Below are 26,775 nucleotides of genomic sequence, written 5' to 3'. Positions count from 1 at the left end.
TGTTTCCTTCTTGCAGCCTTCATGCCACTCCATGTCAGCCCTTAGTGAAATGCAAACGTGTATTCCAGGCACTGATAACCATAGCGACAGAGGAACTGTGCCAAATGGCCGATGCTTTGATTGTGCCAGTAAGAATGGGTGTAGCTAGGCCAACGGCACCATTTGCCCTAGTCAGCATCAATGCTGATGCAGTACAGGTAAAGATCTGATAGAATAAATAAATGTTAAAAGATGCTAGATAGAATGTAAAGATAATGAGAAGATACTATTTAATAAGAGTTCTAATTTTCCAAAATTAAATGGGTCAATGGTTATTTACATGTTCACTCAAGTGAGACAAACAAATTACAAGTATCATGATAAATCATACTATCACAGCCAAACAGTTTAAAATGTATTTATCACTGGTTTAACTTGACTGAATGATGAAATTCATATTCAATCTGATGACCAGGCAAACTTTTGTTTTGGTTTGAATTGAATGCTACGGACGCTGAAAGTCTTAAAGTTAAATCACATTTTAGTCCTCAGTATTTTATATACAGATTTCTTTTGAACATAGAAAAGATATTAAAGTACAAAGCTGTTTAGTCGTCAATTAATCAGAAACAACCAATGGCCGACTTGCTTCTGACTTTTTGGGCCTGTCCATTCTTAAATTTTGTCTTCCAATCACTTCCTCCGCCTGTCTCTCTTTCTTTTCCCATAGTCAGAAGGTCATTATGCGGCCCACTTGCCATAGTGACCCTGTTTCGTAGTCTTTTAAAAACTCACAGCTTACTTAATTTTAAAAAAAAAAGTTTAGCAGCTATTTTTGGTTAACCACCTTGAGAATTCAGTGATCATGGAATGGTCACACTTTGCAAGCCTTTTGAAATTCAAATTGTTCTCAATTCTTAATGTTTGCTTCTTCAGGGCAGTGAAGAGCTGTTTGTCTTGGACCCATTGCCCCCGAGACCATCTTCCACTGACACCACTACACAGCGAATGCCAATCCTGACTCACCGCTCACCTAGGCACAGGTCCCAACCCTTGTCACGGTCACCGGCACATGATGAGAGAATGCCTGTTGATATTGAAGAGGTTAGCGATACCCTCCATCCCATTTGTGTTTTTTCAAAATAAATATAAAAATGTCATTTATATTTTTTAATAATGTTAGTAATTTCATTTTCAAACTTATAGTTACTTCTTAGAATTTTTTTTTTGTTTATTTATTTGTGGTAGAAATTTTTCTTTTTTAGTTTAAATTATAATTAGCTTTAGTTTAAAATATAATTTAGCTTTAGTTTAAAATATAATTACCTTGTGGGCTAAGGTTGGAAAAAAATAATATTTCTTGTGTAAATTATGATGGAAAAACATTGTGGTCAGTTTATCCAAACTAAGCTTGTATTCATTGAAAACCCTAATGAAAAATATCAAATAACAGCTCAATCAAAGACAAAACTAATTAACACTTTTTTATTGTCTCTTGAACAGGTGGAGGTGGTGGAGAGCATGCAGGTAGAGGATGACCACAGTGACCGTGAGGACAGAGATGATCGCCAGTCTGAGCATTCAGACATAAACCTGGACCATGACCCTGAGCAGCCTCCCCCTGACCCAGAGGATGGTGAGTTTACAATTTTGAGTAGATAAGTAGATAGTTTAATGCTGAAAAAAAATGAATCATAGACACCTGAGCCTTGAGTTAGTATTAATTCTACATGTTTCTCAAGATATTGGTCATTAAAATCCTGCAAAACCTTGATTAACAGTAATTTGGTTCTCATGTATTGAACTTTCTCAAGTGTAGGTAATGCTCCACAAACCAATTTGAAGCTTCCTCTCTTACGCATGGAACATGTTTTCCTTATATGAGCAGATCATGTCATTGTGAAAATTGTCTGCGCTTGTGATCTAGTGTATCAATTCTGAATTTACAAACTTACTACAACCCTTCAAAATATAAATGTATTGATTTTCTCATTTCACTAACAACAGCTATTAGTTCAAAAGAGAAACTGGCAATCCTTCTGAAATGGAAGCTTTTTTTTTTTTTTTTACATTTGTTCATTTCTTTTTTTTTCAATTTTATTTAAAATCTTTTATTACTGTATGACAATAGGACCAGCTGAAAGTGACATGAGTCTAGTCATGTTGACAGAGGAATCTGACAGTGACAGTGAGAGTAGCCACAGTAACCAGGACAATGTCAGTGTCCAGCGATCAGCTGTTACCATGGCAACAGCTGGCTCTGATGCTGGTAAGACATTATATTTGCTTTTGAAAAAGATTTTATCGCTGTAAAGTTGAGTGTCACATCTCTTAAAAACTTTAGTGACTCGGAAGGTATTAATGATTTTTTCCCCCCACTTAAATCTACCTATTTGTCTAAAAATGTGTATAATGATATATACTTTATACAAGAGCAGTAGAACTGAACATATACATTCTTGCCTCATTTTATTTGTTAATTTAGCTGAGAAATATTCTTAACTTGTCAATTAAGGTCTCGGCAGCTTGGCCCACTTCTCTGAAGACTCCGGAGACTCCTCTAACCAGGAAGATGACTATGAAAGTGAGGCAGGTGAGAGTGAAGAGAGAGACACTGATGAATTCATTTACATGGACGAGCAGCTCGAGAGGCCCACCACTGCGGGCCCAGGAGCACAAGGCCAGCGCACGCTGCAAGCACCTCAGACAATGCAGTGGGCCATAAGGCAGAGGGATCCTGTAATCACTACAACCGCCACTAGACCTCCAACTACTACGACCACAACAAGTACAGCAGGTTAGCTCTCTTTTAGTATTATCCTAACAGTAGCTGATTTTGTTATTGAAGGCATTTGACCAAAGGATGAAATCCATACAATTTCTGATAGCCAAGGTTTTTGGCTTGACTTAAACGCTACGGACGCTGATGGTCATATGTTCAACTTTTTAACAAGTATTAGATATTTTAATTATTTTTTTTTTTGTTTCATAAATTATTACCATTTTATAAATATTTTAAATATAAATATTTTGCTTAAATTCGCAAAAGAAAAAAAAAAATTGTGCTTTAATTTATCCTAATGTTTCTTCTTTTTCTTTTTTCTTCACTTGTATTGATAGTTTTAACTGTATAGTGTTCTTTCTTTCTTTCTTTCTTTGTATAGCTGGAGGAAGCCTGATTTACATAGATCCCTCAACCCTGAGGCGTTCTGTGTCTGTTGCTGCTCCCACTGTCACCAATCAGGACAGCTCTGTGACCATGGCAACAACCGCTAGTCAGTTGGCCCGAGCTTTTAGCATCATGATTCGCCAAATCACAGACTTGTTGAACCTTCTACCTTACTACCATTCTCTGACCCCTAGCCTTCCAAGGGTCCTCGATGTAACGCCGCAAGAGGAGCACAACCTTCAAGTGAGCTTTTTCCAATCCTTTGTCCATTTCATGAATTCTTGTGTTAAATTGTAATAACTTTTAAATTTACACTCTTGAAATTCTTGATGCATTATGGTCAGGTTTTTGAATAATGTAGTGATGTAATATTTTGTTGCTCATACAGGTTTACTTGGAACAGCACTTGCGTCCTACCTGGCAGTGGCTGGTTGCTGTTATGGACTCCACAGAAGCCCAGCTTCGATTTGGCTCTGCACTGAGTAACAACAGTGACCCTTCCTGCCCACAGCACCCCCTGCATGCTAATTACACCAGGAGCCAAAGAGAGAGGGCAGTACCACCGAGAGAGGAGACCAGGCCTATGCAAGTCCTCGATCACAATAGAAGGCGGTTGAGATTTGGAACTCTGGGTAATTATTTTTTTTTTTAACATTAGCTAGTAGTTTATTTCTCTTCTAAAATTCAACATCTCTGCATAAGTTTTAGACTCAGCATAGGCAATAATATTTAGCATTGACAGTAAGACTTAGTCAATATAGGTTATAAGACTAGTAGACTAGTAGACTTAGTATATATCAACCTTGTAAGCATAGAATATAGACTGCAATGCTTAGTTACCATAGTTATTTCTGATAGTCCAGACTAGTAAAAGCAGAAAGCTTATAATCTAAACAAACAAGTGCATTGTTAATCAAAATTGTCACTTTTTGTCTTGTGAGTTAATATAACAAGACTTAATAGCTGTGTAATGCAGAACTTGGTTTGATTATAGGGTTTCTTTAATATAATTTTTTTTTTTAAATTACCAAAACTTCTTGTAAACCGTTTCATTTTAAGTGAACATATTCTAACTGGTTTCACATACAAGACTGAGGGATGAATTTGAAACGGGGTCTGATGGCCAAACAAACATATGTTTTGGCTTGACTTGAACGCTACGGACGCTGATGGTCTTAATGTGAAATCTGTTATTAATTTTTTTAAAAATCTTTGAAGTTTTACTTCTTTTTGTCTCTTCCAAGCCTTTTTGATTATGAATATTATATGTCTTGGTATTGGGGTCAGATAAAGTACAAATATAACCTTGTGGAACCATTGAACCATGATGGACGAACTATAGATACCCTTGTGGAACCATTGAACCATGATGGAGGAACTATAGATACCCTTGTGGAACCATTGAACCATGATGGACGAACTATAGATACCCTTGTGGAAAACCTTCAGCACTATGACCAACCATATAGCACTTTCCCCATCTGCCCACTCAGTCTAAGTGAACAATAATGATATAGACTATAAAAAAAAATTAAGAAAAAAACTTCTTATTGGTGCAAACCCAGACCCTTTTTTTTATGTTCTCTAGTAGTTGGCTATAATGCTGTTGTGCTTTTATTTATTACATAACTAGATGGATATGACCCGTGGCCTGCAGGCCTTAGTTTGGGTATTACTGATCAACTGGATTGAATTTAGATCTATGTCAAACTTGGGGAATGTTGCTTTCACATTTAAAAAAATAATTTTTAATGAAAATAAAAGTGGACTATGAAAATGTGTTTACCCGGGTAATTTCAGCTGACATATTCACATTCAATATAAATTTCTGTGATAACTGGCTTACCCAATTTGTTAAAAAGTTTCGTTATTTTAAAAAGATATAAGGTACTTTTTGTCTATTTTTAGAGCCCTCTGGTTGTGGGAAGGACATTAATTATACACTACTGCCTCTGGTATGATCTTTTATCAAGATTGGTCAAACGGTTTTGATTTTTATTCGAGACATACATAGATACGCCTTACTTTCTGCTTTATTTATTAGATGGTTAAACTTATATTTTTTTGAAAGACTTATATCCTAGAACTGAAGTTGTGCTTCTTTTAGTTTTAGTTGTTCCTGTGTCCCAGATTTAATGTGTAGTGGAAGACATGGAAGTGATGTTTTTAGAAGCACTCTAAACTTAAGATGAACATTTTAAATGAACATTTAATTACTAGTTTAACATATAAGACTGAAGGATGAACTCAAAAATCATTCTGATAGCCAGACATACATATATGTTTTGGCTTGACTTGAATGCTACGGACGCTGATGGTCTTAATGTTAAACCCGTTAATAAATTTCAGAATGCTTTGAAGTTATGTTTAATAATAATAAAAATAATAATAATAATAATAATAATCTGTATTATCCACAAGGAAATTAGTCTTACAATTTGTGCATTACACCAAACTAAACATAACAATAGAAAAACAAAATATATTCACACCAAACCCACTCATAATTTACATGCGAAAACTTTATAGCAGATAACAGGTAACATATGGATAGTTAAATATATAAATAAATGTGATGACAATGTTAGAGATGCTGGTTAGGTACAAATAATACTTAAGAATAACCACTGGCACTATGGCCAGCCATTTATACTTTCCCTAACTGCCCATCATTTAAAATGAACAATAATGTAGAAATATCTAAAACTTTTTCTAACATACAAGACCGAATGATGAATTCTGAAAAATGTTAATGCCATTGCTGTTGGCTAGGTACAAATAACCCTTGTGGAAAACTATCAGCACTATGACCATTCATTGATTACTTTCCCCAATTGTAAAATCATTCCAGATGAATAATAATTATGTAGAACTAGAAATATGTAATTTTTTTTATTGTTTTAACATACAAGACTGAATGATGAATTCCATACTCGGTCTGATAGCCAGACATGCATGTTTGTTTTGGCTTGACTTGAACGCTCATACGCTGATGGTCTTAATGTTAAATCTACTTTTTATTTAAAGATGTTTTGTAGTTTCCCCTTTCTTCTTAAAAGAGTTGTCTTCTATGAATTATCTAATATATAAAGCAGAATGTGAAGCGTATGTATGTATATATGTATGTATGTCCCTGTATAGAAATCAAAACCGTTTCACCGATCTTGATAAAACTTGGCAGAAATGTTCCTTGGGTACCAACTTAGACCGTAGTGTATGTATTGTAGCCCTACAACAAACTTAAGACCCTCAAAAAAAAAAGACCAACTCTATTACAGCTATAGTATTTTATGGATCTAGGCCATGTTTACATGCTGTGTCTAAATGATGAAAGACGGAGAGGTCACGCATGCGCAGCAGAGATAAAAATGTTTAGATCTAAATTAGATCTCATTCAAGAAAACATAATGTTGATATTTTACACATGGAGATACAAATAAGTGTCAATTCATTTCATTATTTGATGCACATTAACCTTAAAATTTGAGTTTACAAAAGATTTTTTACATAAAATCATTCGCTCTAAATGCGAATAGCTTTAGCCGCATTGACACAATTTTCTATAGCTCGCGCGTACCATTACTTAGTGCGTAGTGATACGAATGAAATTAGCGTCAGAGTTCATAATATCAAGCATTATACAGGCATATTATTAAACTAATAAACTACTTACATAATGCAATTTACTTGCCAATGTGTATTTTTTTTAGCATTTAAGCCTACAGTTACCGATTCGGTTTAATTTTAAGTCTTTATTTTCAATTTACTTTTTTCTTTGAGATTTACTTATGCGCATTTAAACCTCTTTGCAACTTAGCTACGAAAGGATGAATGAAACACGGCTTATGTATCTAGGTCAACACATTACACCTAGGTCGACACAAGCTCACATCTCATTATTTATTTTATTTTATAAGTTGATCTAGGTCTAGAATATAGATCTGTACACAATCATTCTCCGCTTGGGTAAACTATCTATCTCTGTCATCAATGTAGCCTTTAGATGATACTTATCTTACTAGAAATATTTAGATCTAGAAAGTCTAGATTCACTTATTAACTTACACCTTATACCTAATTAACTAAAAAAAAATATTACTTACCGGTACTTATAACATTATTATTTCATTTAATTGTTTACAAAACACTCTCAGTGACTACATCGAAAGTGATACGCAAATTAAGACCCGCGGGCCGCAGGTAACATATGGATAGTTAAATATATAAATAAATGTGATGACAATATTAGAGATGCTGGTTAGGTACAAATAATACTTTAGGATAACCACCGGCACTATGGCCAGCCATTTATACGTACCCTAACTGCCCATCATTTAAAATGAACAATAATGTAGAAATATCTCAAACTTTTTCTAACACACAAGACTGAAGGATGAATTCTGAACCGTTCTGATAGCCAGACATACATATATGTTATATATGTTTTGGCTTGATTTGAATGCTACGGACGCTGATGGTCTTAATGTTAAACCCGTTAATAAATTTCAAAATGCTTTGAAGTTATTTTTGATAATAATAATAATCTTTATTATCTATAAGGAAATTAGTCTTACAATTTGTGCATTACACCAAACAAAACATAAAAATAGAAAAACAAAATATACATTCACATAGAACCCACTCATAATTTACATGCGAAAAGTTTATAGCAGATTGTTTCTATTTAATGATTTGATTGTCAGGGGAACAAAAGGGGATGGTTTTGATGTTAAGTTTTGATATTCTAAGTGTAAATAACTCTTTAGAAAAGCTATCAGCACAGTGGCCAAACTACCTGATTAGTCAAGATAAAAACATAATGATGTGGAAATAACCAAGACTTTAAAAACTTGACTAAAGAAGGAATATATTTAAAAACAAACAAATAAAATTGTTAATGGTGCAAATCCAGGACCTCTTACATGTTAGACCCTACCTATCAGCTTGCATTAATAGTAATGTTTTTTTTTTTTTAAATAATTAAAAAAAAGGATATTTCCTCAAATGTTGTATTTTGCTATTGTCTTATCATAGTTGTATGTAGATAAGTCTGTTCTGTGTCCCAGATTTTATCATTTAAATTAATTTTTTTTTTAAATTAGCACAACTTGAGATAAAACACTTTTGTTTTTATAGATGAACATTTGTTTTTTACTAATTTAATATATAAGACTAAATAATGAATTTTACACATGGTCTATTAGCCAGACATACATATATGTTTTGGCTTGAATGGAATGCTAAGGACGCTGGTGGTCATAATGTTAATTCTACCTTTAATTTTAAAACACTTTGTGATTTGATTTTTTTTTCTTCCAAGTTTTCTATGAATATAAAATGTTAATATCATCAATGTCTTGTATGTTGGTTAGGTACAAATAACCCTTGTGGGAAAACTATCAGCACTATGACCATTCATTGAATACTTTCCCCAATGAGATGAATAATAATTATGTCAAACTAGAAATATATGATTTTTTATTGTTTTAACATGCAAGACTGAAGGATGAATTCCATACTCGGTCTGATAGCCAGACATACATATATGCTTTGGCTTGACTTGAATGCTACGGACGCTGATGGTCTTGATGTTAAATCTACCTTTACTTTTAAATCGCTATTGTGTCCCCCCCCCCAAACACCCCAGAAAAACCTTCTTATGAATGCGAACCCATGACCTTTTTTGTATGTTCTCCTCTAGTAGTTGGCTAAATGTTGTTGTGCTTTTATTACACAATGGTTAAAATGATATTGACAGATATCCTAGAACTGAAGTTGTGCTTCTTTTAGTTTTAGTTGTTCCTGTGTCCCAGATTTAATGTGTAGTGGAAGACATGGAAGTGCTGTTTTTAAAAGCACTCTAAACTTAAGATGAACATTTTAAATGAACATTTTATTACTAGTTCAACATATAAGACCGAAGGATGAATTCAAAAATCATTCTGATAGCCAGGCATACCTATATGCTTTGGCTTGACTTGAATGCTACGGACGCTGATGGTCTTAATGTTAAATCTGTTACTATAATGTTGTTGTGCTTTTATTACACATGTGGAAATATCCCAGACATAAAAAAAACTGGACTAAAGAAGGAATATATTTAAAAAAAAATTGTTAATGGTGCTAATCCAGGACTTTTAACATGGTAGACCCTACCTATCAGCTTGTATTAAAAGAAATGTTTTTATTTTTTAAATAATTTTTTTTTTAAATTATATTTCCTCAAATTGTATGTTGTTGTTGTTTTATCATAGTTGTGTGTCTGTACTTGTGTCCCAGGGTTAATAATTTAAATTTATTTTTTTAATAAATTAGCAGAACTTGAGATAAAACACTTTATATTTATTAATGAACATTATTCAAAAACTGGTTTAATATACAAGACTAAAGGATGAATTTTACACCTGGTCTGATAGCCAGACATACATAGATGGTTTGGCTTGAATTGAATGCTAAGGATGCTGGTGGTCATAATGTTAAATCTACGTTTAATTTTAAAACACTTTGTAATTTGATTTTTTTTCCTCCAAGTTTTCTGTTAATATCAAATGTTAACGCCATTGATGTTGGCTAGGTACAAATAACCCTTGTGGAAACCTATCAACCATTCATTGATTACTTTTCCCAATTGTGAAATCATTCCAGATGAATAATAATTATGTAGATTTAGAAATATGTAATTTTTAAAATTGTTTTAACATACAAGACTGAAGGATGAATTCCATACTCGGTCTGATAGCCAGACATACATATATGTTTTGGCTTGACTTGAATGCTACGGACGCTGATGGTCTTGATGTTAAATCTACTTTTACTTTAAAAACGCTTTGTGTTACCTCCCCCCCTCCCTCCGGAAAAACCTTCTTATGATTGCGAAACCATGACCTTTCTTTTTTTATGTTCTTTTCTAGTAGTTGGCTATAATGTTGTGCTTTTATCTATTACACAATGGTTAAAATGATATTGACAGAAATCCTAGAACTGAAGTTGTGCTTCTTTTAGTTTTAGTTGTTTCTGTGTCCCAGATTTAATGTGTAGTGGATGACATGGAAGTGATGTTTTTAAAAGCACTCTAAACTTAAGATGAACATTTTAAATGAACATTTTATTACTAGTTCAACATATAAGACTGAAGGATGAACTCAAAAATCATTCTGATAGCCAGACATACATATATGCTTTGGCTTGACTTGAATGCTACGGACGCTGATGGTCTTAATGTTAAATGTTACCAATTTTTAAATTGCATTGAAGTTATGTTTTTGTCTCTTCCAGTTTTAATCATAATTTTAGAATTTTGTAATGTTAAGGTTTGATATGCTAAGTGTAAACAACTTTTTAGAAAAGTTATCAGCACAGTGGCCAAACTACCTCATCAGTCAAGATAAAACCATAATGATGTGGAAATGTCCCAGACATTAAAAAACTGGACTAAAGAAGGAATATATTTAAAAACAAACAAATTGTTAATGGTGCTAATCCAGGACTTTTAACATGGTAGACCCTACCTATCAGCTTGTATTAAAAGAAATGTTATTTTTTTTTAAATAATTTTTTTTTTTAAATTATTTTTCCTCAAATTGTATGTTGCTATTGTTTTATCATAGTTGTATGTCTGTACTTGTGTCCCAGGGTTAATAATTTAAATTTATTTTTTTTATAAATTAGCAGAACTTGAGATAAAACACTTTATTTTTATTAATGAACATTATTCAAAAACTGGTTTAATATACAAGACTAAAGAATGAATTTTACACCTGGTCTGATAGCCAGACGTACATAGATGTTTTGGGCTTGAATTGAATGCTAAGAACGCTGGTGGTCATAATGTTAAATCTACGTTTAAAACACTTTGTAATTTGATTTTTTTTCCTCCAAGTTTTCTGTTAATATAAAATGTTAATGCCATTGATGTTGGCTAGGTACAAATAACCCTTGTGGAAAACTATCAGCACTATGATCATTCATTGATTACTTTTCCCAATTGTAAAATAATTCCAGATGAATAATAATTATGTAGAATTAGAAATGTGTAATTTTTTAAATTGTTTTAACATACAAGACTGAATGATGAATTAATTCCATACTCGGTCTGATAGCCAGACATGCATGTTTGTTTTGGCTTGACTTGAACGCTCATACGCTGATGGTCTTAATGTTAAATCTACTTTTTATTTAAAGATGTTTTGTAGTTTCCCCTTTCTTCTTAAAAAAGTTGTCTTCTATGAATTATTAAATATATAAATAAATGTGATGACAATGTTAGAGATGTTGGTTAGGTACAAATAATTCTTTAGGATAACCACTGGCACTATGGCCAGCCATTTATACTTTCCCTTACTGCCCATCATTTAAAATGAACAATAATGTAGAAATATCTCAAACTTTTTCTAACACACAAGACTGAAGGATGAATTCCATATGGTTCTGAAAGCCAGACATACATTATATGTTTTGGCTTGACTTGAACGCTACGGACGCTGATGGTCTTAATGTTAAATCTACTTTTACTTTGAAAACGATTATTGTTTCACCCCCACCCCCAAAAGCTGTTTTCTATGAATTATTAAAAGTGTCTTAATGTTAAATCTACTTTTAATTTTAAAATGTTTTGTAGTCCCCCCCCCCCCCCCCCCTTTTCCAAAAACAAAAGTTGTTTTCTATGAATTATTAAATTTGTTGACAATGTTAGTTTCTACGACTTTTTCTAACACACAAGACTGAAGGATGAATTTCCGATGGTTCTGATAGCCAGACATACATATATGTTTGTGCTTGACTTGAACGCTACGGACGCTGATGGTCTTATTTATGAATCTTAAAATTGTAATCTATGCTATACTACTGGTTATTTACCATTTTTAATTTTCTTAATTTTCATTTACATATTGACAGTACGTCAGTCTTACATTGGGCATCTTCACTAAAAAATGTAAAGATTTGGTCAATAAAATAAACTAACATTTTCAATGAAAAAACTGGATATAAGGAAAAAAACGTAATAAAATGAAAATAGGAAGATAGGGAGAGATTTTTAAATCTATAAACTACACAATGTCAAGGACACCATAGTGGAAAATCACTATTGCCAACTAAGTAAAAGGAATTATTTTTGTGCTACAAACAAAAGAGATTAGAAATTTGCAAACAAAAGAGATTAGAGTTTACAATCAAGAGATTAGAAATTTACAAACAAAAGAGATTAGAAATTTACAAACAAAAGGGATTAGACATTTACAAACAAAAGAGATTAGACATTTACAAACAAAAGATTATATATGTACAAACAAAAGAGATTAGACATTTGATGTGATGAAAAGTGCACTTACTTTATTGTTAACCTTTGAAACTGCCTAGCTTATCAACACCTCCTACACCAGTGAGAGAGAGCTATTTCTAGTTTTCCACCATGTTTGAAAAACTTCAATATTCTTTATATGGATCATTGATTTTTAACACAGAAATATTAGGTTGCCAGTTTCAAAGGCTCATTCATAGCATGTAATCTTTGATATATTTGTCTTTGTTCTTGTTGATACTGGAAGTGATAACTTCATTAAATTAATTGAGGTTTGATAATTTAATCTCAATATTAGAACCTAAAGTGTGCTTTCTCCTGCTTAGTATTTAGAGATTTTTACTCAAGATTAGGTACTTCACGTTTATTAATCAGAAAATTAAAAGTTTGTTGTTCTGCTGGCCAATAAACATCTATGATTACAACATCCTTTCTCTCTAGTTAATATTAAAATACTTTCATTGAAAAAGCTATAACTAATAAGTATTATTATATTTTTTGTAAATGTAAAATGCTGCTAATATTGTTATATATTTGATAATATATATATATTTTTTTTTCTTTACCAGCTACCACAAGTGATGGGAACTCTGCTAGAAGAGATTTTCTCAGCTATGCCCTGTCTTTGATGCGAAGTCATCACGATGAACATTCAGACTCACTGCCAGTTATGGACATTACCTCCTTGAGACATATAGCCTACGTATTTGACGCTCTGATCTACTACATACGCACTGCTCCGGATTCTGATGTCGAGGCTTTGAGGGATGGTGTGTCTGTCACTTCCTGGCAAGATGGTGAGGAAGGCGAGGAGGAGCATGATGAAGAGTTGCCAGGGACAACGGCTACTTCTGGGCTGAACCTGGAGTCGGAGAGTTTGGATGGAGACAGTGACAGTGCAACCAGGCTCGGCAGAAGGCATCCATTCTTTCAGCGGTCAGATTCGACTATATTCATGGGTTGCCCACCCCCGGACCCTTTTCATACCCCACTTGTTGAGGCCTTGCCCTTGGCTGACCAGCCCCATTTGCTGCAGCCAAATGCTCGCAGGGAAGACTACTTTGGAATGGCTAAGCCGACGGTTGTGTCAAAACCTGGACAGGGTACGACAGTATCACTCGGACAGCAGTTGCCTCTCAGCCTGGCCCTCTCCTTGAAGCCTGATGATGAAAGAGTGCAGCTGACTCAAAGCTTGAGAAATGCATCTTTCCAGCCAATCTCCTCTGCAGGTCATGCAAGTACCAGCAGCACTGCCAGATCTTTGTCTACAGTCACCAATTTGGTCTCTTCGTACAGTTCTTCGAGGCTCATATCAGATGTAAGGGCCTCTGACCATTTCCCACAAAGTGTTGCTGTTAACTTGTCCCTGTCTGGGAGCAGCTCCAGTTTTGCCCATGATGCCTCGGACAACTCGGTGAACATACAGCTGCCCCTAGAACCACCGCCCCCTTCTTTCCAGTCTGCATTTATATCAGCATTAAATCCAGAGCCATCTCCACTAGTCCTCACTTCATCTTCAGCCACGTCTAGCGGCTTTGCCCTCCCTAACCCTTCCGCCCCCATAGCACCCTTGACGCCAAGTCAGCTTGCCAGGGCTACCCTGTCTGCCTTCTCAGAAATTGCCACAACAAGAGAGAGGATGACAACATCCCTCTCCACACCAACTACAACAACTGTCAGCACCACTCCTATGCTGCCTAATTACCAACTGCATCTGCAGCAGTCAATGGCGGCCCCTTCGCTCCCTGATGTGGGTCAGGCTAGTGTGATAGTCCACACCGCTTCCACCCCTACCCAGCAGATAAACCAGGCCCCTGCCACTAGTCAACAGCCCCCCAGCTCCTTCAGCTCAACGTTCTCTCATGCCGGCTCCAGTCACTCCACCACGCGGGCTGCTCTCAGTCAAGACAGTGAGGACTCTCACCCTCCAATACGTCCCAAGATACACTTTGCATTTTTGGCATGGTCGCAGAATCAAGCAGCCTCCTCTGGCACTGCCCCCACTGCATCTTCGTCTGTTGCTGTGAGCTTGCAAGGTAGGTGGATAAAAATGTATTTTATGTTTTGTTGAGAATGCATTCTGTAGTAGGCTGTTGAATTAAGAAAATATATGCAACCATGTCACTTGAGTCATTGCAATGAGCTTCACAACATTTTCTCAATTTTAAAAAATATTTCATTGTTCCATTTCCATATTTGTTTTTCATTGTATCATTGCCTTGATCACATAAAGGGTAATATTTAAAAACATATTTCCATGATCTTACACACAGTGATGGGAGTTTTCTTAAAAAATAATTTTTAAAATGTGTAATATTCTTTTTTGAGAGAGATGTTGCCATGACAGTTCTAATTAGTTCAGACTGCCTTACTATTTACAAAGCTACTAGTGCAAAAAGAAGTAAAGCAGTCTTCAAGTACTCACTTTAAATTAGCAAAAAATGTCCTTGCATGCATATTTTATGTATGCAGTAAAGCATAAGTACTATGATTTTCAACTTTTTTGTTTCAAATTTAATAGATAAATAAATTATAAATTAAAAAAAAATTCAATGACTCTTTTTTTTGGATTACCTTAGCATGCTTGTGCAGAAAATGTCCTCAAGTTGTTTTAAAGTCTGTTCCCATAACTGGAATCTTAGTCTTTAAATTAAATATTTTGTTTGAAAAGTATTTACATTTCAGTTGGGTGTATAAAAGATTTATATATATATTTATAATTTTTAAAAAAAGTGAAGAAATTGTGTAAGAATTTCTCTTACATGGATTTTGGGGGAAATCAATACTATCTTAGTAAACAGGCATTTTAGCATTACATTACTCAAAATCTATAATAACCTTTAATAATAATGTTATAAAAATCATATTATATATCTCATAGCCATGAGATAATCTATCAAAGACTTGTTTTTAAAGTAAATTTGAATTCCTTAGCCTTAATAATTTGTTTTATAGTACACTAAAATGTGTAGGTTATTAATATTTATGAAGCCTTCTGTTGCAGTGAAATAGTGTATTTTGTAAATTATACACTTAGGGAAGGAGTTAGGAATAATTATGGCATGATTAGGAATTGTTTGTTTTATAAGAGGAAAAGTTTTGACTAATAGACAATGACACAGCTAGTAAAAACTAGATGTGGATTTTAGGAAGAATAGCTACATATTTTAACAGACTACTTTTGACGGCTTTAGAGACAGACTGTTTTTACGAACGTAGAGATTTAGCTTGACAAGATTCCATGGTTCCCTTCGTTATTATTGAATTTCTTATTCAACATCAGCATAGACTGACTTAAATTGTTGGCTTTATGCTTGTGTTATTTAATATAGTTATTTGAGTGTTACCTCTGTTTGAAGCACCTAACAGAATATAGTCCAAGGGTTTTATAGACATGTCTTTATTTGTGTACGAGAGCTCTTTTCACTGTTTCAGGTGCCAGCAGTCCTCAAATTATACAGCCCTTGGCTGCTGGCCACGAGCCTTCTTTAAACATCAGCTCAGATGCTCAAGGAGATTCATCAGATGCCCACATGCTAACCCCTGCTTCTGTAATGTCTCATGCTGTACCACCATCTCCTGCCCACACTCCTTCATTGGCTCCTAAGTAAGTTCAGTTTTTCTTCAAGAGTTTTTATATACTGGGCTCAACATATAAGACTGAAGGATGATTTCTTGGCACGAATCTGATAGCCAGACGTTTGTTTTTTGGCTTGACTGTAACCTCTACATACACTGATGGTCTTAATGTTGAACAGATATATATAGTTACGAAATTATTGAAAAATCAAATAAAGCATTAGGGTTGATTGATTATTCAAAGAAATTGTTACAAATCAAACAAAAACATACAAAACAAAATGCTATGTAACCTTGGTTTGGCCAAAATTAGAATGTGCACCCTCTGTTTGAAACCCCCTAAGCTTAAGAAAGCAAAGAAACCTAATGACTACATCAAATGATTTTAATCTTAACACTATGACCATAGATATGCTTGGATGTTTCTAGAATTGTAATAGGACATTTCTCAGCAAACAATTATAAACCAATTTTAAACCCAAATGGTCACTATTTGTTACCCATCTGCATGATTTTTTCAAGTGGTTGATAGAACATTGTAGAACATGGTGAGGCTGACTCAATGCTTCAAACTTAAACTTTCACCGCCCTTAAAAGAATATTTGTAAGCTTAGAGACATTTTGTTTTTATTGAGTAATTGTTCTTCATAAATTTAAGCAGATCATCTTACTGTGTTGTGCAATCTCAATGGTACTACACTTTTTTTTGTGTGTAAATCTTGATGAATGCTAATTACTGTTATTTTTATTGATAAATGTTTGACAGTGTGACGGATGCTGCTGCCAGTATGGACACGTCACCCATTGACCTTGTTGGGGCCAACGAGAATGTTTCCAACACAGTGGACATTGAGACTAGTGACCAGCCCACTCACCATGCACCGCCTCCTCCTCCCCCACCTCCCCCAGTCCCTGCACCCTCAAGCATATTGCCACCTCCACCACCACCCATGACTATGTCAGCTGTCAGGTAATTATAGTGTTTTGTTCTATTTTAGTGTACATTCAATCAATGGGATACTTCTAAAAGTAACAATTTTGTATTGCCCAAAAACTGTCTGTTGTATAGAATATGAGCTTCAAGTCTGGTATGAACTAATAGACTCTTATTGCTAATTTATCCAAATATTAGTCCAGCTGCACAGCTAGTAGTCTTGAAAGAATATCATTATTATGAACTATTATCTTTCTTTTAAATTTTAACATTCTTTATAATAAAAAAAAGTGAGTCATTTCATAATAATTAATATTATGTTTAAACTCTTGAAATGTAAAATTGGATTAATTTCTTTTGATGAATAATAGTAAAATATTTCTCTATGGTTTTAAAATAAAAATGATAAAATTAGTATGCAGCCCTAATGACAGCCGTTGTAAACATTAATTCCCCCATCTACTTAGACATCAAGGTCCAGTTGGTCAGATAGTATCACATGATATATTACTTGGTCGCTGGAGGCTCTCTCTGGACCTGTTTGGCAGAGTTTTCTGTGACGATGTCGGAGCAGAGCCTGGCTCGGTGGTGAGCGAGCTTGGTGGTTTCCCAGTCAAGGAAGGTCGCTTCAGAAGGGAGATGGAGAAGTTACGCAACACACAGCAGAGGGATTTGACTTTGGAGGTAGAGCACAGTTCCTTTAAGTAACTTATTCCTTTTTTAGATAGTTTTGTAACATTGTTGTTATGCTCTTTTGAACAGATTGATGTATATGTAGTTCTTAAGGGAAATCAACATTTAGTTCACCTGATTACTGTGACATCAGTTAATGTTGCTGGCACAATGACCACCTTCCTTTTTTCTCGAAGAAAGTTCTTCCTTTAAGATTAAGTTGTCTGTCAGTGCTGTTTGGTATTGTGAAAATCAGCCCAGCCCATCTTTACTTTCATAAGTTTAGCTTAGGCACCTATTGTACAAACATATTTCCTCGTGAGATGATAAAAAAAAGTTCTTTTTGAAAGTAAACTACTTAAGTAAGCATAAGTTTGTTTTCTTTTGTTTCAGGTGGAACGTGATCGCAATGCTCTCTTGACGCAGACATTCAAGCAGCTGAATACTTATTTCAACAGGCGAACAAACACGTCAGGGCCTCCCCTTTGTGTACACAGGGTCAAGGTTACATTCAAAGATGAACCAGGTGAAGGCAGCGGTGTTGCCAGGAGCTTTTACACAGCAGTGGCCAATGTAAGTGTTGCCAATATTGCATTTGGTGCACAATAGTGAAATGACAAAGTTAATGGTTGTATAAGCAGTACAAACACAGCTACTTTATATCCACCTCATTGTCAGTTGAATTCATTGCTTATGATCAGTTTTTGTGGGCAGTAAGAAGTTTTTATGGGAAAAATTATTTTCAAATATAAAACTGGCTACAAGTCATAACTCAGTAATGTTTACATTCATTGCACAGAACATAAAACTTCATATTTCACTTTCTCTATGTAAATGTTTGGAAAAGAATTTCAACTGTATCTGTTCACAATGACCAGCTTCAGTTATTTCTCACAACTCGTGTCCTGGTGCAATTGGTGAAAAACCATGATCTCCACAGCCTGGGTTTACCATTTGAACCAAAGCTGTCTGGGCTAGACATCACAACACATTTCCTGACACAATAAGTTACTTTTATTTTTGTTTGATTTGTTCCCAGGCTGTTTTATCCCAAGAGAAGTTGCCCTCCCTGGACTCAATACTAGTTGGAGGAAAGAGTCTTCAGTATACCACCAAAAATCTGGGTAGGTTTGTCTTTCAACATCATTCTGTGTTCAAGCTTAATGCTCATTAAAGAATTTAGAGTATATATTAAATTTAAGAAAAACAACAACATTGGTCTAAAATGAACATTCGTTAATGGCAAATACACTTTAAAATAGTGTGTTTATACATTTAGAATAAAATATCTTTATATTTGACTACTAACAGATATAATCCATCGATTGCGCTCTCGAGAGCGTGAAAGGGAAAGACAAAGGAGCACCATCAGGCAGCGTAGCCGAGACAGAGAGATGAGAAGAACTCTCTCCTATGATGCTCCTCCTTTTTACATGCCCACTGATGCTCCACCTGGAAGCTCAACTAGCGGAGTGTCAGGAAGTGACAATGCAGACAGTGGGACAGAAGCAATTTCACAGTATCGGAGACAGCTTGGGGAAAGACTTTACCCAAAAGTCAGGGCGTATAGGCCGGTAAGTAATCATTATCATTGATTTTTCAGTAGTTTCCAGAACCAAGGATCTGAGGTTATGCTGCGGGGTTTCTGTAATGGTATTTCACTTTGAATTATTATTAAAATAGGTCAAAAAGGTTGCAGACTCTGGTATAATAAAATTCTTCTTTATGTAGCTTAATTCAAACAATACCTTTTTTTAAAAGTTGCTTTGAAATGGGATGATGAGTGAATTTCTTTATTGCTAAAAATTATTATCCACATGTATTTTATATTTATTTGTCTTCAACTGAAACATTGATGAAGATCAGACAACTGAATCTATGATGAATTTCTAGTTGGTCTTCAGGGCAGCTAACTTAGGATGTGGGAGAAAAAAAAGTAACTAGTTGTATGATTTTGAACAAAAAAAAGCATAGAAAAAAACTGTTTATTTTGAGATATCAACTTTGCATAATAGTCTAAACACATAAATTACAATCAAATGGTTCCATAAACCTAATTTAAGATTGGCCCTGAGTTAGCGATTGGGAGTGGATATAGGTGAGGTAGATATGTTGTGGTAGCCATAGTGTATGTACAGTAACCAGTATAGGGTAACCTTCCCCAGCAGCTTTTATGTATCTTTTTAATATGTGGCCCTTGATGGGCCATCGGTTGGCCACAGCTACTACAGACCATATAGGAGTTTCACTTATGGCCCCAAATAATGGAATATTTATACCTAAGCATTATATAAATTATTCTTGAACTGGAATAAATAACTTCAAACATAGGATAAAATATTAATTTTTACTTTTTTTTCTTCTTTTCTTAAATTACTGTTTTAAATTACCTTTTTTTCTTTTTGCTTGATTTAATATAAAAAGAAGCATTATTTTATAATTTTTATTTATTGCTAAAAAATTATTTTTTTAGGGACTTGCCGCCAAAATTACAGGAATGCTTCTAGAGCTATCTCCCCCACAGTTGGTGTTACTTTTAGCATCTGATGAAAGCTTGCGCCAGAGAGTAGATGAAGCTGTAGAGATAATCTCATCTCATGCCAGGTACTGCAAATAAGATTTACTTAACAGCCAGAAATACACACAAGAAAAAAGGCATAAATTGTTTATCAAGATCAGGCATACATGGTTTCTTTTTCAAAATGGTATTTCTTAGTAAACTCATCTCTTTTTCTTTCCATTTCATCCAATCATTTGGTCCACATTTGATTGCCAGTCTATATAAATTCCTCAAAACTGATGTTGGCACAACTAGCCTATATATTACTGATGTGCCATTTAAAATAATTAGTCCTAAACATTTTTGTCTACTATTTATCTATTTCTAGGGAAATGAGCTCTGATAGTTTCCTTGACCTTGACATCTTCAACCTGTCCTCTGAGAAATCCAAGACTCCTCCTACAGCTTCTGCAGTGAACAGTAGCCGAGGTGAGGGCCTGGCCTGTGATCTGCTGATGGAAGAGGATATTGAGGACAACGCCCCATTGTTCTGGCAGCCTGGCAAGAGGGGCTACTACTCTCCACGTATCGGGAAGGCCTCGCCTGAGAGGCTGAATGCCTTTAGAAACATTGGAAGGTGAATTGCTTTGACTTTGAACTGAAAGTGTGTTTATCATTCATAAGCTAAAGGGTTATTGACAAGCACCTTGAGGTTTACATAGTTGTTTTTTTTTATCTAGGATCATTGGCCTTTGCTTGCTACAGAATGAGATCTGCCCACTATTTTTTAACCGCCATGTCCTGAAGTGTATCCTTCGACGCCGCATTGGCTGGCACGACCTTGCCTTCTTTGACCCTGTGATGTACGAGTCCTTGAGGTCGCTGGTTGAGGATGCAGAGACCAAAGATGCTCAGCTTATATTTACTGCCCTGGATTTGAACTTCTGTGTGGAGTTGAGTGCTGAAGAGGTTTGTCACCCATTTTAATTGCAAATTGTTTCCCTTTGAGCATAAAAACTAATCCCTGGACAGCAAGATTATTTTAAGTACCATGTTATGAGATATTTTGTGTGTGTGTGTGTGGGCCTGGCTGAAAGACATTGGCTTACAGAATGACAGTAATATTATGGGGTTGTGATATAAAATTATAAACACTTTTTTTTTTTAAAGGGTGTGGTGGCTGAGTGGTAAAGCATTTGGCTTCTGAAATCTTGGATTTAAATCTTGGTGAAGGTTGGGATTTTGGAGTAGGGAGTCCACCCAACTCTCTAAGTACCTGACAATAGTTGGGGTAAGAATAGGTGGTTGGTTGTTGTGCTGGTCACATGACACACCCGTTAACTCTGGGCTTAAGAAACAGTTGCCTTAGAGATCCCAAGGTCTGAAAGGAGAAACTTAACTTTTTTTTTTACCTTTCTTAAATAGATTTTGGCTTTGATATAAATGGTGAATTAAAATATCAAATCAAGCATTTATTTAAACAAAAAAATTAAACAGATGAATTCTTGGACAATGTTTCTGGGAAACATTGGAGTGAAAAAGTATTGAGATGAATCCTTATGAAATTTGTTAAAATATACTTATTGAATGTAGTTTCAAAAAAAAATTAAATAAAAAAATGTATTCCACTACACTCTTTTTCACCGCATTCAGATTATAGTCTAAATTAGCAATTCTTACTGTCATAAAATGTAACAAAGAATAGTGACAGATAAAATAAACATTACGAAGTGTTATGAAAAAATATACTTTAACCCTAGAAATAGTTCTTGATAAACAGAATGATATATTTCCAGGTTAAAAAAGATAAACAAAATGATAATGGATAAAATAATTGTGTACAGTATAATGATACCTTCAGTTTTTCATCCAAAGGGGTAAAAGTTGTTTTTAATGATGTCTCAAAAATTTTAAAATATATTAGGCAGGTGTAAGCAAGTTCCCTCCTTACCTGGCCAAATATTTATTAAGCTGATAGATAGTCAGGATATTATCTTGTGTTATCATATCCCTATACAATTCTGTCACCCGTTTGTGATGGTTTGAGCCCAGGACCTTCAGTTTTTTAATTCACTCTGTGACACAAGTGTTACACCGAGTTTTAATGATAAGCCAAGTTTATTTCCATTTGGGTTTCTAGAGATTTAGTTTAAAAACATTTTCCTTAGTTCAACAAACATTTATCTTGAGAAATCTGTTCTTTGCAGGGCGGGGAACAGGTGGAGCTGGTGTCAGATGGTGCAGAGGTGGAGGTATCAGCCCAGAATGTACATAACTATGTCAGGAAGTATGCAGAATATCGTATGGTTGTTGTGGCAGAGAAAGCCTTGCGGGTGAGTAAAATATAATTGAAAAATAAACCCAGTGAAATAAATAAAGGTCATTCAAATGGAATGTTGAAATATTTTATAGAATATGTATGCCGTTTAGATTGAAGGATTTCTAGGGAAAAAAACTGAAAAGAAGAAGAAAAAAACTTGCAAAGAGTTTAAAGATATTTTTTTTTTTTTTTGCAGAATCTTCGACTGGGCGTGTTTGATGTGATTCCCTCCAACTCCCTGGATGGACTGACCGCTGAAGACCTGAGGTTGTTACTGAACGGTGTGGGAGATATCAATGTGCAGACCCTCATCAGTTACACGTCTTTCAATGATGAATGTGGTAAGTGCTATAGTACACTTTGTTGCTACATGGGTAGGGGTCTTTGTGGTATGCTTTCATGCATTGTCATTTAAGGACTATTATATTATGTCTTAACCTTTCAGATGTCTCTTAAATCTAGACTTGTTCATATTAAAGTGTTGATCTTATTTGGTTTACCAGGTGAAAGTTCAGAAAGAGTTCAGAGGTTTAAACGCTGGTTCTGGGCTGTAGTGGAAAAGATGAACAATTATGAGCGACAAGATTTGGTAAGTCAGTGTTGTGATTTGATGTACAGGCACCACATGCCACATGTAATTACTAACAGGGGGAAATGGTGACTATAGTTTGTAGTATTTGTGCAGTCCATCACAATAAAAGCGGTTAGTCGTTGTGCTGGCCACGTGACACCCTCGTTAAACGTGGGCCACAGAAACAGATGACCTTTACATCATTTGCCCCATAGATCGCAAGGTCTGAAAGGGGGAAACTAATTTAAAAAAAAAAAAAAAAAGCTGCCTTTTAAAAATCTGTCATTAAAAGTAATCCTATATCTGAAACAGTTAAAATTCCAGCACATGATCAAGTACGAGGGGTGGTGGCTGAGCGGATGAAGACTGATTTTTAATTTCTGGATCTTAAGGGCGCCTCTGAGTCCACCCAGCTCTAATTGGTACCTGACATTAGTTGGGGAAAAATAAAGGTGGTTGGTCGTTGTGCTGGCCACATGACAACCTCCTTAAGTGTAGGCCACAGAAACAGATTGCCTTTACATCATCTGCCCTATTGACCACAAGGTCTGAAAGGGGAACTTTACTCTTACATGATTAAGTATATAATTTTTTTTTCTTTCTAGGTATACTTCTGGACATCCAGTCCGGCTCTTCCAGCCAGTGAGGAAGGCTTCCAGCCTATGCCCAGCATAACCATTCGACCAGCTGATGATGACCACCTGCCTACAGCAAACACCTGCATCTCACGCCTGTACATCCCACTGTACTCAACAAAGGCCTTGCTTAAAACCAAACTTCTCCTGGCTATCAAGACTAAAGCATTTGGCTTTGTTTAACTCTCGACAGACTTTTAAGGTGTGCATTCAAATGAAAATGTTACGGCACAGCACAGTTGTGTTTGTAATGTTCCCCCACTGACGTCTTTATTATTTGTGACTCCAGCAATGACCAGGACAGCACAACTATGATTTCATCAGTTGACATCATGCACAGATGTCATTATGCACAGATGTCATATTTCTGCTTAATCAAAGTGAGAGCTTTTGCCGAAAACAGTGTAAGCCTGTATCATTTAAAAAAAAGAAACAAAATTAACTCCAGTGACTGCAAACAGCTCGAGTACTAAAGACAGAACTATTTCATTTCATAAGTATGCAAGGGAAGAATGTAAAAACTGTAGGTGACTCAACGTAACTATTTATACAAATGTTCCATTCATGTTTACATTTAGATCTAGTTGGAAACAAATTTCATATTCAGTGGCACCAATCTTACCTCAGTCATTTAAAATTCTGTTGGATTCATTTTCTATTCAATTTTTTACCCCAGTTGAAGTCATGTATTGGCTTTAAATATCCCTCAATTTGATGTGTATGAAATAATGCCTGTACCTTGGTTTATAAAACTGGGTTATTGGATTCGTGGATATAATCTCTCATTGAAACAGATCATTTTTATCCCATGCTATTTCTGTCATGTGGATTTAAGGACCCAGAAACCTAATGTTTCAGTATCTTAATGCAAAGAAAATACATTGAATGAATGTAATGAACATTTCTTTTATTTCAAGTCTATTTATAAATGACCAATCACTGTATTGGGAAATATATGTTTGGGAATGAGACTTTAGTGAGTTTTACTTGTTTCAAGTGTTTCACATTTTGGACATAGTGCTTGTGTGTGTCAGATTTGTTTTACTGGCTATATCATTTTCATATTTGGACACAGTGCAAGACGGCAGTAGCCATTTTGTTTTTTTTTGACTGAAGGAATTGATTAAAATTTCTGTTTGCCCATCAACTAGAGAGTGTGTGTGTTTGTGCTCTTGATTTGTTTTAGTTTAATTTAAAATATGTTATATGGTTATAGGTTGTTCTTTTTTAGTGAAGGGTTTATGTAAAGGGAGAGAATGTGTTCTCAATAAGTTTGAACAAGAAGAGTTACATCTCTTCACTGATACTGTTATTTTAAACTGCCAAATGTCAAAGGGACACATTGTGTTAAATCTTATCAAAGGCCCACAGTATCTGGGAAACTTCATTTCTGTCTGATAGAGATCTTTAGTTGGTATTGTTTCTACAAGAGCTTCAATATTATGTGATCATTCCAATGAGTTGTATTGTGGTGGTTCTTTCTTGACAGCAGTCCAAATAAAACTGCTGGAAGATACAAACTTCTGGGCACTTACTTGACAAGCCATTGGACTTTGTTTTAAAAAGCAGTCCTAAATTCTTTAGGCCAGGACTTCAAATGTATATTAGGCATTCATTGGGGTCTATTTAGGCATACATTGGATGTCTATTTAGGCATACATTGGGGATCTATTTAGGCATACATTGGGGATCTATTTAGGCATACATTGGTCATAATTTGACTTGACTTTTAGTTGCTCTCTTTCTGGTTTGTAATCTTATTTTTTTTTTGTTCTTAATTCAGAATTTAAATGTTTTTTTTTTGTTAGTTTTTTTTGTTTATGTTTTTTACAATCTTGTTTTGATTTGTATTTGTCTTAAGTTATTTAAAAAGTGAAACACACACAACAAAACAAACAATGTACTGTGTCCATACACTGGGTGAGTGTATATGTGTCAGAGGATGCAAGGAATAAAGCAATGGAAACATTTTAGTTTGTCTTGTGTATGGGAGAAGACCAAACAAATTCTTGTTTTTACAGTTCTGACTCCAGAAATATGAACCAGAGAGTTGTCTAGTGCAGTGTCTCCCAAACTTATCTCCTTGAGGGAACACTTCAGCGGAGCACAGTTTGGGAAGCACTGGGCTAGCGCAATGAGTAAAAGCTGTAGAGAAAATGTCCATGTCTAACAATAATGGCAAATGTCTTCGATTCTAAAGATGAGTGCAGTGTTTCACATGAGTACACAACCCACACCAGTCAGACTTAAGTACTTAGTACACATGATACATAAACACTAAACCATAACCTACAAATAGAAAAAACAAAACCTAATGAAATACTCAGAAAGACTCAAAAGATAGAGGCACATTTCTTATTCCTTACGCTAGAACAAATTCGTACCAAAGCTCCTTCCTTTGTGCTATTAGAGAATGGAATGGGCTGCTAGAATCAGCCAGGAAAACCGACTTTGCAGAGTTTAAGTCATTGATTAACATGCATGACTAGATCGAAACATGTAATGCGTAGGACGTAATTATCTTCTTTTTTTTGAAGCAACGTCCAAAATGTATAAGATAACACCTAGATATTAGAATAAATGAAAAGTTATCTTGGCATCTCCATATTGACGAAATTAATACAAAAATCAAACATTAGGGTTTATTAAAAACATTTCTACAAATCAACTAAGAACATTAAACTAAAAAACTGTTTAACCTTGAACTATAGTGGAATACACTTCCTCTGTTTGGGGATTCCCCAAGAACTCAAAGAACTTAGAGCAGTCGTTAATCAGACTCAAGTAGCACCATTAATAATCCACTAAACTTGTCAACCCTCTAGGACTGAAGAACACAAAAGTAAATTAGCCTACATGAAACTTAGAACTGTAATTTAAAAGACAATTAAAATAATTTAAAAAAAAAAATAACCATTGCTTATAGTGGGTGACATTGTATCAATTATTTGAATCATTTCATTAATGTTAAATAGATCTGGACTAATACAATAGTGCAGTGATGCCCCAAATACGGCCCGCGGGCCAGAACCGGCCCGCGACATGGTTCCATCCGGCCCACCGAAGTGTTGGCACAAAGTGTAGAAAATCATCCCCCCCCCTCACAACCCAATTACTT

At 35.0% G+C, this 26,775-nt stretch overlaps 1 protein-coding gene across 3 annotated transcripts in view; it reads left to right on the top strand.

The window, feature by feature from the left end:
• The window catches only part of LOC106060436 (E3 ubiquitin-protein ligase UBR5-like), a 45,167-nt gene extending 20,358 nt beyond the window's left edge, over positions 1-24,809 (top strand). For all 3 annotated transcript variants that reach the window (XM_056015202.1, XM_056015203.1, XM_056015201.1), the window contains exons 29-49: positions 17-197; positions 916-1,083; positions 1,483-1,615; positions 2,111-2,248; positions 2,495-2,776; positions 3,144-3,391; positions 3,537-3,780; positions 13,016-14,482; positions 15,882-16,053; positions 16,792-16,995; positions 17,427-17,643; positions 18,025-18,204; positions 18,671-18,755; positions 18,943-19,205; positions 20,105-20,235; positions 20,520-20,768; positions 20,872-21,100; positions 22,339-22,464; positions 22,648-22,792; positions 22,955-23,040; positions 23,628-24,809. In XM_056015202.1, the coding sequence (XP_055871177.1) occupies positions 17-197; positions 916-1,083; positions 1,483-1,615; positions 2,111-2,248; positions 2,495-2,776; positions 3,144-3,391; positions 3,537-3,780; positions 13,016-14,482; positions 15,882-16,053; positions 16,792-16,995; positions 17,427-17,643; positions 18,025-18,204; positions 18,671-18,755; positions 18,943-19,205; positions 20,105-20,235; positions 20,520-20,768; positions 20,872-21,100; positions 22,339-22,464; positions 22,648-22,792; positions 22,955-23,040; positions 23,628-23,840 (5,161 nt within the window). In that variant the 3' untranslated portion in view covers positions 23,841-24,809. The remainder of the gene's footprint in view (positions 1-16; positions 198-915; positions 1,084-1,482; positions 1,616-2,110; positions 2,249-2,494; positions 2,777-3,143; positions 3,392-3,536; positions 3,781-13,015; positions 14,483-15,881; positions 16,054-16,791; positions 16,996-17,426; positions 17,644-18,024; positions 18,205-18,670; positions 18,756-18,942; positions 19,206-20,104; positions 20,236-20,519; positions 20,769-20,871; positions 21,101-22,338; positions 22,465-22,647; positions 22,793-22,954; positions 23,041-23,627) is intronic.
• Positions 24,810-26,775: the final 1,966 nt, after the last annotated feature.

Source organism: Biomphalaria glabrata, chromosome 17 (assembly GCF_947242115.1).
Source record: "Biomphalaria glabrata chromosome 17, xgBioGlab47.1, whole genome shotgun sequence".
In the NCBI taxonomy this organism is placed as follows: domain Eukaryota; kingdom Metazoa; phylum Mollusca; class Gastropoda; family Planorbidae; genus Biomphalaria; species Biomphalaria glabrata.
Note: the sequence above shows the minus strand (reverse complement) of the source record. Positions and strands in the feature narration are given on the sequence as shown.